The 13,186-nt window shown below is 31.8% G+C and overlaps 2 protein-coding genes across 2 annotated transcripts; both read left to right on the forward strand.

Annotated features, from left to right (window-relative positions):
- The first annotated feature begins 1,825 nt into the window (after window positions 1-1,825).
- LOC7463049 (probable auxin efflux carrier component 8) lies at window positions 1,826-4,088 on the forward strand. Its single transcript, XM_002305335.4, has 6 exons — window positions 1,826-2,449; window positions 2,839-3,010; window positions 3,113-3,198; window positions 3,283-3,440; window positions 3,509-3,585; window positions 3,696-4,088. The coding sequence occupies exons 1-6, from the start codon at window positions 1,942-1,944 to the stop codon at window positions 3,760-3,762; spliced, it is 1,068 nt and encodes a 355-aa protein (XP_002305371.2). The 5' UTR covers window positions 1,826-1,941; the 3' UTR covers window positions 3,763-4,088.
- Window positions 4,089-7,098: 3,010 nt separating this feature from the next.
- LOC127905251 (glutathione S-transferase T3-like) lies at window positions 7,099-8,706 on the forward strand. The gene is made up of 3 exons (XM_052452575.1): window positions 7,099-7,648; window positions 7,732-8,149; window positions 8,696-8,706. The coding sequence occupies exons 1-3, from the start codon at window positions 7,229-7,231 to the stop codon at window positions 8,704-8,706; spliced, it is 849 nt and encodes a 282-aa protein (XP_052308535.1). The 5' UTR covers window positions 7,099-7,228.
- Window positions 8,707-13,186: the final 4,480 nt, after the last annotated feature.

Below are 13,186 nucleotides of genomic sequence, written 5' to 3' on the forward strand. Positions count from 1 at the left end.
GGGAGGAGGGTTAATCGTCAAGTCTTAAATTAAATATCACCGATGACATTACTGATGAAATTATTCCGCTAGTAACTCTGTCGATCATTCTATTAATAAAAATATCACGTCACCATATGATTTGCTTTTTTGAATCTCACTATAATATCCTATGTCATTTCTTCAGTATATACCGATAAAATATTTTTATCGGTGTTTACTGATAGATATAAGAATGAAAATTTCTATCAATAAAGATCATTACAGTATACCTATAAAAAATATTTATTGGCGTTTCCGTTTATATTTACTAATTTTTCTGGTAGAGCTGTAGATGGATTAGAATTAGAATCATCAACTACCAAGGAGACAAGAATGAAAAGGCGAACAGCATAATCTTAACGTACGTAGACTCTACATAGGTATTAAGGAGGTGTTCTAGCCAAAGCTTACATAAGTAACATCTTGCTCTTATTCTACTATTCTCTATATTCTTGGACAAATGAATTTTAAGCATAATTAATAATGATGTGAAGCTATATTAATTTGGGTCGTGGTGTTTAGACTATAATATTTAAGAAATTACTTTTAAAAAAAACCCTACTTGATTTCAGAAATTCTCAGCTAAATATATAAATATGCAGAAAAATTTCAACATAAATGTGCACTGGATATAGTAATATAAAAAGAATTAAAAGTCTAAACAAAGACTTGAGGACTTAAAATTTTTGGTGTTAAGCAAAAGCTACGAATGTAAGATCCTTCTTGTCAATCATTAAAGCCAAGGTATAACGTGTGGAATTCTTAGCAAGTCACCAGCACATATATTCACCTATTTTGTGCAAGACAGGCATGGAGGGCGAGAAAATGGGCCTCAAGTATTGCATTTTCTGGTAACAAAGACAACTTGAAGAAAGAGACAACAGGTCTTTTAGGCAAAATTTCACATTTTTTAAAGTGAATTCCCCACATCACTTATTCTCACACTTTTGACCATACTTAGCCAAATTCTTCCTTGCCACTGCCATAAACACAGTACTTGTATTACTTCCCTTGCAATTTGCTTCTTTATTCCTCCTCCCCCTAAGACTAAATTTAGCTAGGCACATACCCTCTACTTTAAATTTAGATTATGTGGCCACAATCAAAGAATGGAGGTGTGCATGGTCAAAATGGGGTAAAAAAAACAAAGAATTTTGTTCTTTTAGATCAAGTTTTTGAAAATTAAAGCCTGTTGAACAAGATTTAGATTTATATATACAAGTGTCAGCCTAGCTACATCCCTTCTTTGCTTAAAGTCGTAGCAAGAGGGAAGGAGGAATCTATCTATTGACTTATATGACAAAAATACCATGTCCTTTCATTTACAAGAAAGATTCCCATAATACATTATGACTAGCACAAACTTGTTTAGAATACCGTTTTCTAACAAAAATTGAGGAAATTTGTAATTTGTAATTTAATTTTTTCGACTAGATATGTTACTCTGCAAGTCAAGAAAAAAAATTACATAAAAAAAGTACAATATTAAAAAAATCTAAACCTCGAGTTATTGGTTTAAATGATAATTTAAATAATATAAAAAAAACAATAAAATTACAAAAAACACAGTGGGAAAAAAATAAAACCAAGACAACAGGCAAAACCAAGTATACATCTACTATAATTGTAGAGGTATAAGCAAAACTGGCAACATGCAAAAGGCTAGAATAATCAGAAATTCAATGGGGGGAAAAAGCATAAATCATGTTTGCTTCCTGACATGAAAGAGGCAGAAGCTAAGGTCATTCTGGTAATTAGGAAAGACTTTTTAATGAGGCTTCTATCAAAGCAGTTGATGCTAGCCCAACTTTTCATAATCTGGCAGAGCATATAAAAAGAGATTTGTTACAAAGGATTCTCACTGGAAGAAAAAGAAAACTAAAGCAGCACTTATTCACAATCCTTGAATCCCTGGTTGCCATGATTTCTGCAGCTGATGTCTATCATGTGGTGACAGCCACAGTTCCATTATATTTTGCCATGATATTGGCGTACATCTCTGTGAAATGGTGGAAGCTCTTTACACCAGATCAGTGTGCAGGCATAAACAAGTTTGTTGCCAAATTCTCAATCCCATTATTATCATTCCAAGTTATCTCTGGTATCAATCCATACAAAATGAACCTGAAACTTATATTTGCCGACTTTCTTCAAAAACTACTAGCCCTTTTAGTGCTCACAGCACTCGCCAAAATCAGCTCTCGCGGACGGTTGAATTGGATCATCACTGGTCTCTCCCTCTCAACATTGCCCAACACTTTGATTCTGGGGATTCCACTTCTGAGGGCTATGCATGGGGCTGAGGCAGAGCCACTTCTTTCACAGATAGTTGGCCTGCAAAGCCTAATTTGGTACAATTTGTTGTTGTTTCTGTTTGAGCTCAATGCCACCAAGGAAGCCACTGTGGCACCATCTTCAGAATCCACAGGTATTTGTGTTCCCTTCATCGATGATAAATAATAATAAACCCAAAGTATGAACAGTACCAAATGCATAGATCACCAGCTACGTAATTCAATTCCAATCCTGTTCAGCCAGCCTTAATTAATATATTGGAGTAGAAGATAACCCTGAAAACATCTCTGCTCTCTGTCCATTTCTTTTGTTTATGCTCTTTGAAAGATCCATTCATGGACATTTTCCAGGAAATACTGATATATGGTTAACTAAGGTACTGCATGTTTATTGACTAATAAGTATAGCAGTAATTAACAAGCTGTCTGATTCATATTCAGACATACATGATGTGACTGTTTTTTTGTTTCTAGATATATTTTAATGTCCTCCAGCACATATGGTTTTCATTTCTATGTTAAGGGGATCTAGAGGCTCTTCAAGAAGCACAACACAAAGACGACGAGGGAGTGCAAAGAAGAACAAGGAAAGTCAAAGCCATGGTCATTCTTTTGACGGTGGGAAGGAAGCTAATGAGCAATCCAAACTTTTACGCTACCTTGGTGGCTCTTATCTGGGCAAGCATACACTCTCGGTACATCTGCAAAATCAATTCTTGATGATATTACAATGAGACTATACTTGAGACAGCTTGCTCTTATTACTACTGATGTTACAAGGCTTTTCTCTGTCTTAGGTGGGGAGTGAACTTGCCGGACATTGTTGATAAATCCGTAAGGATATTGTCAACAGGAGGGCTTGGTATGGCAATGTTCAGCTTAGGTATGACTATAAATTATCAATAACTTCTTGTTACTAGAACTCATAAGAGGGAATTTCTACTCATTCCATCCAAATGCTCAACAGGTCTATTTATGGCATCGCGGCCCAGCATAATAGCATGTGGAATCCCAATGGCAATGGTAGCCATGGCAATGAAGTTCATCGTAGGGCCTGCTCTAATTGCAGTCGCTTCCATTGCTGTTGGACTAAAGGGAACAGTGCTCAAAGTGGCAATTGTGCAGGTGCATAGATTTGTTTCATTTTATCAATTATTATGTTAGAATGTTAAACAATGTGTTTTGTAATCCAGGCAGCTCTTCCTCAAGGGATCGTTCCATTCGTCTTTGCAAAAGAGTACAACGTTCATCCGGATACATTGAGCACAGGGTAACTAATGCTTCACTGCATTCCTCTATTATCCAACATCCTTCCATTCCCTTCCCTCAACTCCTCCTTCTTCTTTTCCTGAAAGTATTATATGTTTGTTTTGGTTGCAGGGTAATATTTGGCATGCTCATTTCCATGCCAATAGCATTGGCCTACTACTCCTTATTAGCATTGTAAGAATCCAATGGGAATTTACACAAGAAAGCTGCAGAAGCAGTGACTGTTCAACCTACGTCACAGTTCAGGAAAGGCTCACAGTGTTGAAGATGAATCATAGAAGTCTGTCCCGTCCAGTTTGTTCAATTTTCTTGGACATATATATCAAGAACATGTTAATTTACAAATTAGAAAAAAGTTATCAAAGCTATTCTAATAATCAAGCTGTAAATTATATATTAACTGCATTCAATTGTGATTAACAGCGAGGAAAACAAACCTGTACAATTATGAAAATATATATGAGAAAATGGTTGGACATCAGCAACCTTTTCATTGTTTAAGCACACGCTTTCTACTATCATCCGAGTATTGCATCAATTAGAATTCTTGTGTCTTGTTTCCTGAGAGAAATGAAAATATCCAACAAATTTAGCAGATTAAAACAAAGTTTTAACAAAATAAAATGTTATACATCATAATTCTTCAAAGTGTTGTATATTCTTATGCTGCATGTCATGCACTCGTACATGTCACTTTTATAACAGGCGTGGAAATAAAGCTATGAGCTATTTTAGAAGGGCAGTAAATTGAAAGTCCGCAATCTTCTTCTCAAATTTTAATCAGAGCTAAACTACATGGTTAAATTTTATTCAAACTGAAGTATAAAGAAAATTTACTGCTGATTGGATAATTCCTCTTTTTTTTTTTTTTTTTGCTACCGAAGATCAATTGCTTTAGTGTTACTAAAATTAAAAAGATATTTCATAGCATAAACGTCTTTATAAATTTTATCAAGTTAATTCAGAAAGTTAAATCTAGAAAAAAAAAAGATAGAACAATTATATTGCATCATCTTTTTTTAACATGGGTTATGGCCCTATTTATAAATCTACAGGAAACAGTTACTTCTTTTAGTAACTGTGTGAAGCAGTTGTAACTGCTTCACACCTCCTCTAAATTCTTGAATTAGACTCATCCTATACGGGCAAACCAGATGTAACCCAAAAACCAATATCTTTCACTTGCTTATGAAAGACTAAATTTATCTAATACGTTATAATTCAAACTTGCACAAGAATTTTATACAGGCGAATAGATTGTGCAACCTAAATGAAAAGAGCTCCAATATAGAAACTTAATATAGGTCATATAAGAGATATCAACCTCAAAATCAGTTACTCTTTAAAGTGCACTTCTATAACCCCAAACATTTTTAGTTGCACATGACTGAATATAATTTAATCCCTCAAAGATTTCATGTTCAATATATCCTTACAATTACAAGTATTCTAAATTGTCACGACCCAAATCTCGGGTCCATGATCGGCAACATAGGAGCGGTATCGAAAGGACACCCCACCTATGTTAAGCCTTAGAATGAACATATCAAAAGAACAAGTTATTTAAAAATACGCAGCATTTTATAATCTTCAAAAATATTATATTATTCAAAACTAATGAAACCAAATGATAGTTCAAAACTTCTTATCAATAATTAAAACAAAAATAATAATCCATAATGCTCATTACATTGTCAAAATCCAAACTTAATTAAAACATGATAATAGTAGAGCTTCTAAGACATCAAATCAAAACTAAAAGGAAAGCCTCTTGAAACAAGCAAGGCATACCAACTAAAACTGAAAAAGCAGAAACACTTAACAAAGTCCACATGCTAACAGAAACTAAGAACCTGAAATAAAATTAGAAACGAGGGGTCAATTCAACCAACTCGGTGAGAGAATAACATTTAATATATATTTTAGATATTAATAGTTTGCAAGTCGATTTATCTTGATATACGTATTCATATTAAGCATATTACATAAAGTAGTGGAATACATGTCAGAGATCAAATGACACCCGAAAGTGACCAGATAACACCCCAAGACGACCATATGACACCCAAATGTGACCACTGTGGGAGAATTAGTCGCCACAGGTTGATGTCTCTCTCACCAGCTAGGTATAAAAAATAATATGTACACATAAACTAACTACTCTCTGTTAGCATGGAGTTACTTACAAGTCCTATCAAAACATAATAGATATTTGCATAATTATCAAAGCAATGTATATCATATCGAATAAAATTTAGTTCAACGGGATGCGAGTGCAAATTCAAGAATAGATGAATACTAGGAATATAAAGCAACATATATAAATATTCAAAAAATTAACTAGTTGTACTCATCAGATAATCAACATACATATTTATTTATATTACATGCATATTAAATATTATCTCACTCACCCATAAAATATAGAACTAAAAGGAATATTAAATTAAAAACTCGAAAATTCTATTAAGGATCGTTAGGAAAACCTACAACAAATATACAGACTATACTAAAAAACAACCCAAAACAACACAAATAAAATATTCTGATGCATAAAGGAAAACCAGGTTTAGTCTTCTAAGTTTAGAGACTAAAAGACAATTTTCCAAAAACAGGGACCAAAACATAATGGTATCAAAATTAGAGGACCAAACTATAAATACATAACCATACTGAAATTTCACCCATAAACCATCATCAATTCTGTCCAGAAATGAACCAAGGACCAAACTATAATGTTATCAAAATTGGAGGACCAAATTGTAAATATATAAACATACTGAAATTTTACCCATAAGAGCATCTCCAACCAGAGAGGCAAATGAGAAGGCAAAGTTAAAAACGTGTCCTTTTAGCTTTTGTTCCTTTAATTTGTCATTCCAATGCAGCAGCCAACCGAGAAGCCAAAATGGCTGTTTAAATTAGGAAGAGCTATTTCTACAGTTTCCTGTAGAAATAGCCAAAAAAAGATTAACGTTGCCAACGGCTATAAAAATAGCCGTTGGTCAACAGTATTTTATTTTGCTTTAAAAGTAAGGAAAGGAACTTGTTTTTGTTTTAAAAATCTTGTATTGTGCCTCAATCTTCTCTCAAATTTAGAAAAACAAGAATCAATTATTCTCTGGTTAATTAATAGCATCGGTTGTGTTAATTAGCTGAAATTAAAAGGTATGTTTATTTAAAAGCTTTTTATATTTTCTCTTTAATATCTCTTGATTTTGTAGATTTTTTGTTGTTAATTTGATATTTGTGATGATTTTTATTTCTTTGTAATTTTATGTTTTTGATATGGGTTAAGGAAAAAAATCTTTTATTTATGTTGTTATCTTTGACAAAATTAAGAGGAAGTAATAATGGTAGCTAATATTGATAAAAATATAGAGTGACATATTTAAAATTTATTTTTGATTGTCTGTTTTAATTTGAGGTTAATTATATTTTGTCTTGTTGAAAATCCAATTAAACCAGTATATCAATCCTCTCTTAGTTTCAAAAAAATAGTCAAATTGTAATGTTAGAACAAGTAGAATGCAATGCTTGTTATTAATTCACATGTATGTAAACTACAAAATTGCTAGACATTGAATGTGCGCTTCTTTTACACTCTCCTACAAGGTTTTAACTTGAGGTTTTTTTTAATGTAGATGGATTCAAATTTTCCAAGCTCTTTCACCAACTTTCTTATGAGTGAGTCAGAAGATATTCTCTCTCAACCAAGTGATTCTAATCAATTAATTGATGACTTAACATACTCGAATTTAAATGTCCATACAACAAAAAAGTCACAAAGAAGTAAAAACTTCTCACCAGAGGAAGATTGTTTACTTGTCTCTGCATGGCTAAATACAAGCAAAGATCCAATTACAGGAGTTGAACAACAAACAAAACAGTTCTGGGCTCGAGTACATGCTTACTTTGTAGAGAATGGAGGAAACTTGAATAATCGTTCTCAAATAAGCATCTCAAATAGATGGCAAGAAATAAATAGAGAAGTCGGTAAATTTGTTGGATTTGTTACTCAAATTGAAAATCGTCAGCAAAGTGGAATGACCGAAGAATCAAGGGTAATTTTAATATTCGTTTTCATGTTAAATTGTTTAACATATATTTTAACATTATTTAATTTCTCTAATTTTTTACGTACCAGATTAATGATGCTCGACAAATGTATGCTTCTTGCGTTGGCAAACGATTTCAACTAGAACATTGTTGGGTTATCCTAAGAAAAGAACCCAAATGGCAATTTGAGCGTGCAAGTCAACATCAAAGGTCAAACAAGAAACAAAAAAGTCATGTCAATGCAAGTTCGACTTCATCAACTCCATCTACCCCTGATTCTGTTAATTTAGGAGAAGACAGTGAACCATTGATTTATCAAGATAGACCAATTGGTCAGAAGGCTGCAAAGGAACGACTTAAACGTAAACAAGGAAAAGATAAAGTTGGGGAGACAACTGTAACAAATATCTTACAACAATTCAGGGATACTCTAGTTGAAATTGAGGATCAAAAGAAACAAGACAGAAAAATTATGTTAGAGCAACAAGCTATGATGATTCAACAAAGTCAAGAGAAACAAGACTTGGACAGGATTGAGAAAGAAGAACAAATTATGAAAATGGATATTTCTAATTTGGATCCAATTTCTGCAGCGTATTTTCAAAATAGAAAGTTATAAATTATGCAAAAGAGGGGTTTTAATTATTAATTAACTAGATTTATTTATTGTTTAATGTAATGTATTTTTAATTAACTAGATTTATTTATTGTTTAATGTAATGTATTTTTAATTAAATATTTAGAAATTTATTGGTTATTTTAAATATATTGTTATAAAAGTGGTATTAATTCATAATAATTTTTTGAAGTTCTTCTAACACTTAACAACAATAAGTAGGATTAATTAACTTAAAAGACAACAACCATAATGAAAAAAAAACATAAAAAATTTAACAACAATAAGTAGGATTAATTAACTTAAAAGACAACAACCATAATGAAAAAAAAAACATAAAAAACTTGAAAATTATGATGACATAAGAAGTTCAAAGCTAATGATTCTACTCGTTACCATATTGTTCCCATAAATGTTCAACCAAATCTTCTTGTAGTTGAGAGCTAGTTGCTCTATCCCTGATTCGATTATGAGTTTGAAGAAAATCATGTAGTTCTGGTATTTCACCATGTGACACTGATATAAAGGAATTGACTTCACGTTCATGGTCAAATCCAAGGTTCATTGCTCCTTCATCTTCAATAATCATATTATGCATTATTATGCAAGCTTTCATAATATTTGCAAGCGTTTCTTCATCCCAGTATCGAACAGGTCCACGTACAATTGCAAAACGAGATTGGAGCACTCCAAATGCCCGCTCTACATCCTTTCTTGCAGACTCTTGCTTACTTGCAAAATATTTTCTCTTTGCTCCTAATGGCCTTGGGATTGTCTTAACAAAAGTTGACCAATTAGGATAAATCCCATCTGCTAAATAGTATCCCATTGTATATTCATGCCCATTAATTGTATAATTGACAGGAGCAGTACGACCTTCAGCAAGTGCAGCGAAGATAGGTGACTGATCAAGAACATTAATATCATTTAATGATCCAGGCATTCCAAAAAAGGCATGCCATATCCAAAGATCTTGTGAAGCCACCGCCTCTAGAATTATAGTTGGTTCACGACAATGACCAGTATACATCCCATGCCATGCAATTGGGCATTTCTCCCATTTTCAATGCATACAATCAATGCTCCCTAACATCCCTGGAAATCCACGCTGCTCTCCAATTGATAATAATCGACAAACATCGGCCTCGTTTGGTGCTCTTAGATACCAATCACCAAAAACTTCTACGATTGCTTTGACGAAAGCTCTAAGACTTTCTATCGCAGTGCTTTCTCCAATTTGAAGATATTCATCAGTAAGATTTGCAGGAATACCATATGCAAGTATTCTGTGAGCTGCAGTTACCTTTTGAAGACAAGATAAACCAAGAACACCGAGAGCATCTGTCCTTTGTTTGAAATATGGATTATGAGCTTCCACTGCATTTGCAATCCGAAGAAAAAGACGACGACTCATCCTAAATCTTCTTCGAAATTGAGTTTCAGTGAATTTAGGATTTTCAGCAAAATAATCATTATATAACCTCAACTCACCTTCCTTTCTATTACGATTGACAATATTGTGGCCAAGAATAGAGCCACGATACCCTGTTCTCCGCCCTTGATTATTCGATTCTTCTTCAGCAACCACAGCAGCAGCAACTTGAAAAGCAAACACAGGAGTGTCATCATCAAAATCAAAAGCATCATAAAAATTAAAATTAGAATGATTCATGATGAATTTTAATGAAATATATTTTTGATTGGAGAGAAAACAATGGAATGATGAGAAAAAATGTTAAGGTATATGAGAATATTTATAGATGGATTATTTTTTTAAATTTTGAAATATTAGAACGTTGGCGGTAATTTTTTCAAAATTTGAAATTTTAAAATTTAAAATTTAAAATTGTGGCGGTCATTTTTTCAAAATTTGAAAATTTAAAATTTAAAATTTAAAATGGTGGCGGTTATTTTTTCAAAGCATGAATTTTTTTAAAAAAAATTGAAAATCAAATTTTAAAATATTGATGGTTTTTTCAAAGTTTGAATTTGAATTTACTTTTAAAAAATTAAATTTTTAACAGTAACATATAAAACTGAAAATTAAAAATATTCATATAAATAAATTTTAAGTTTAATGTTAAGTTATATCTTTTAAATTTCATATTATTTCATTAAATTTTATATTATTTTTATAAATTACTCATATTTATTATATAATTAATAACATCATAATTATATTATATATAAAATATCTAAATTAGTTATATAATTATATAAAAATGAATTTAACATGAAATATATTAAAATATAAATGGCTTTTCTAAATAGCTTTTTACCATTGGAATGCATATAATCAAAAAAGCTATATTTATACTATTCAAAAAGCCATTTTTTAAATTTAGCTTCTCAATTTGGCTTTTTGCATTGGAGATGCTCTAAACCATACTCGATTTCGTCCAGAAATGAACCAAGGACCAAACTGTAATTTATTAAATTTCAGGGACTAAAATGTAAATTTTCAAAATTAAGGGACCAAATTAAAAATATTCCAAATCTATTATCAAACTGAGATTATCATCCTTAACCTCATAATAATACTTCCCAGAATCCCAAAATATATTTAGGGGTCAAATTATAATTTTTCAAAGTTTAGGGACTAAACTATAATTTTCATAAATCACATAGCAAAATAAAATTTTATCATCTTCAACTTCAAGACCATTTTTTTCAGATTTTCTAGAAAAGTTGAAACAAATTCCTTAACCCATAACAAATCAATTCACAAATTCTTATTTCTAACAACACACCCAAAATCAATCATTTAACCTTTAACTCATAATAATCATAAATCAATCTTAACAACATAAATTTTAAATCTTTATAAACCCTAATCTCTTCTTTAATCCTTCCATAAACAAACCATAATAAAAAATAACATTAGAGAAAACCATTTACTTATTACTTCCACCTTTCTTGAACCTAAAAATTCAAGATCAAAAACTAAAATTCTTGGTTTGATGAAGAGAGGGTCACGACAACTACAAGAATTTGAAGAGAAAAAAATAATTCTCTTCCAACTTCTCCTTATATACCTAGGTTAACTTAGGTTGGGTTTAGGCTGACTTGGGCTTGGGTTTGGGGCTTGCATAAATCATATCAAATTCATTCAAGTGATATGATCTTGGTCGGTGAATACAAGTAACAGATGTAGAAAAAAAAATTAATTTTTCTCTCTTCTATATCAGTCAAATCTGAATTAACTACTTTCGTAGGAGTATTCCTTAAGTCGAATCATTCCATGACCATAGGATACAGTCTTAAAATAGTGAACATTTACGCATCACCTCATGATACAGTCAAAAGTCACAAATGGTAAGATATTGAGATCTTACACAAGATCTCTAGGACTCACATAATAAAGAAGTAGGGATCCATTCATTATTCCTATAAAGGTGTTAGCACATGTAGTATGAAATACATCATATAGCGAAGCTTACTCTTTTCTTATATGTAGAAAAAGAGTGTATGTTGTTGCTCTCCTTGTTAGATGAAATATATTATAAGAGTCTTAATCTTGTCATAAAAAATATAGACGTCAAATCAAAAATTCTCATTTGCTCATTGTCATTAGTGTCAGATAAATAATTTCATTCGGCTTAAATCATAATAAACACATGAATGGTGGGGATTTATTTGTGTTGATTTTTTTATTCAAGAACCTCATCTTGGTCCTAACCATGACGACTTCTTCATAATTGCTTTGAGTTCAAATTGCTCCCACTAGGCCCAAGTCCCTTATTGAGTATTAAAACTCAAATAATATAATCTCTACTCACCTTACAAACGCTAAAGGTGATTGCTCATGTGAGTGAGTCAATCTTAGTATATCAACATACTTTAACAAATTGTACTATAGGATACGCATAGTATATTTCATAAAACAAATAATGAATAACATGATATTCTAATGGAATTTATTCATTATTCAATCATTGTAAACCTTTATATGATCCTTAAAACTAGTTATATTGACAATTACATTCTATGTAGGCTGATGGATCTCATGTCTAACAAATGCATCCATTACTATTGGTTTTATGAGTGGATCTGCAATCATAGAATTTATAGAAATGTGTTTTAGGATCACATCATGTTTAGTAATTGCATCTCTAATATAGTGATATCTCACCTTGATGTGTTTGGTCTTTTCATGATATTTTGGATCTTTTACCACAGCTACTGCAGCAGTGTTATCACGGTAAAATGTTATTGGGTTTGACGCTAATTTGACAATTTTCAAATGATGCATGAAACTCTTTAACCAAACAGCATCTTGTGTTACTACGGAACAAGCTATATAATCAGCGTCCATTGTTGATAAAGCTATGTAAGATTGTTTCTTACTCCTTCATAGTATTGCACTATCATTAAACGAGCATATCCTGAAGTTGATTTGGACTGGTCAACATGTCCTCCCCAATTAATATCTGACTAACCAATCAATCATAAATCTTTCTTTCCTTGGTAACATAGCATGTAATTCGAAGTTCCTTTCAGATATCATAGAATCCTTTTAACTGTTATCTAGTGTTTCTGACTAAGGTTCGATTGATATCGATTAAGTAATCCAATGACATAACATATATCAGGACGTGTGCACCTCATTGCATACATCAAACTACTTACGACACTGACATAAGGTACTATTGATGTTTTCTCCTTTTCTTTTGAAGTCTTGGGACACATATCACGGCTCAGGTTTAGGCTCAAGCTCTTATCAACAGAGGTGTTCATTAGTTTGTTATCTTATATATAATAGTGCTCTAACATCTTTTTGATGTAAGTCTCTTAAGATAAACCAAAACGCCTTTTAGCACGATCTCTTATGATTTTCACACCATGAACATAGTTGGCCTCACCTATGTCTTTCATTTTAAATTTTATTGATAACCACCTTTTAGTAGTATCAATCATTTCTTTGTTA

Source organism: Populus trichocarpa, chromosome 4 (assembly GCF_000002775.5).
Source record: "Populus trichocarpa isolate Nisqually-1 chromosome 4, P.trichocarpa_v4.1, whole genome shotgun sequence".
NCBI lineage: Eukaryota > Viridiplantae > Streptophyta > Magnoliopsida > Malpighiales > Salicaceae > Populus > Populus trichocarpa.

Coding starts and splice junctions, on each gene's coding strand:
- LOC7463049 (XM_002305335.4), top strand. CDS start 1,942: ATGATTTCTGCAGCTGATGTCTATCATGTGGTGACAGCCACAGTTCCA. Junction 2,450..2,838: donor ACCATCTTCAGAATCCACAG/GTATTTGTGTTC, acceptor TTCTATGTTAAG/GGGATCTAGAGGCTCTTCAA. Junction 3,011..3,112: donor TGGGCAAGCATACACTCTCG/GTACATCTGCAA, acceptor TCTCTGTCTTAG/GTGGGGAGTGAACTTGCCGG.
- LOC127905251 (XM_052452575.1), top strand. CDS start 7,229: ATGGATTCAAATTTTCCAAGCTCTTTCACCAACTTTCTTATGAGTGAG. Junction 7,649..7,731: donor GAATGACCGAAGAATCAAGG/GTAATTTTAATA, acceptor TTTACGTACCAG/ATTAATGATGCTCGACAAAT.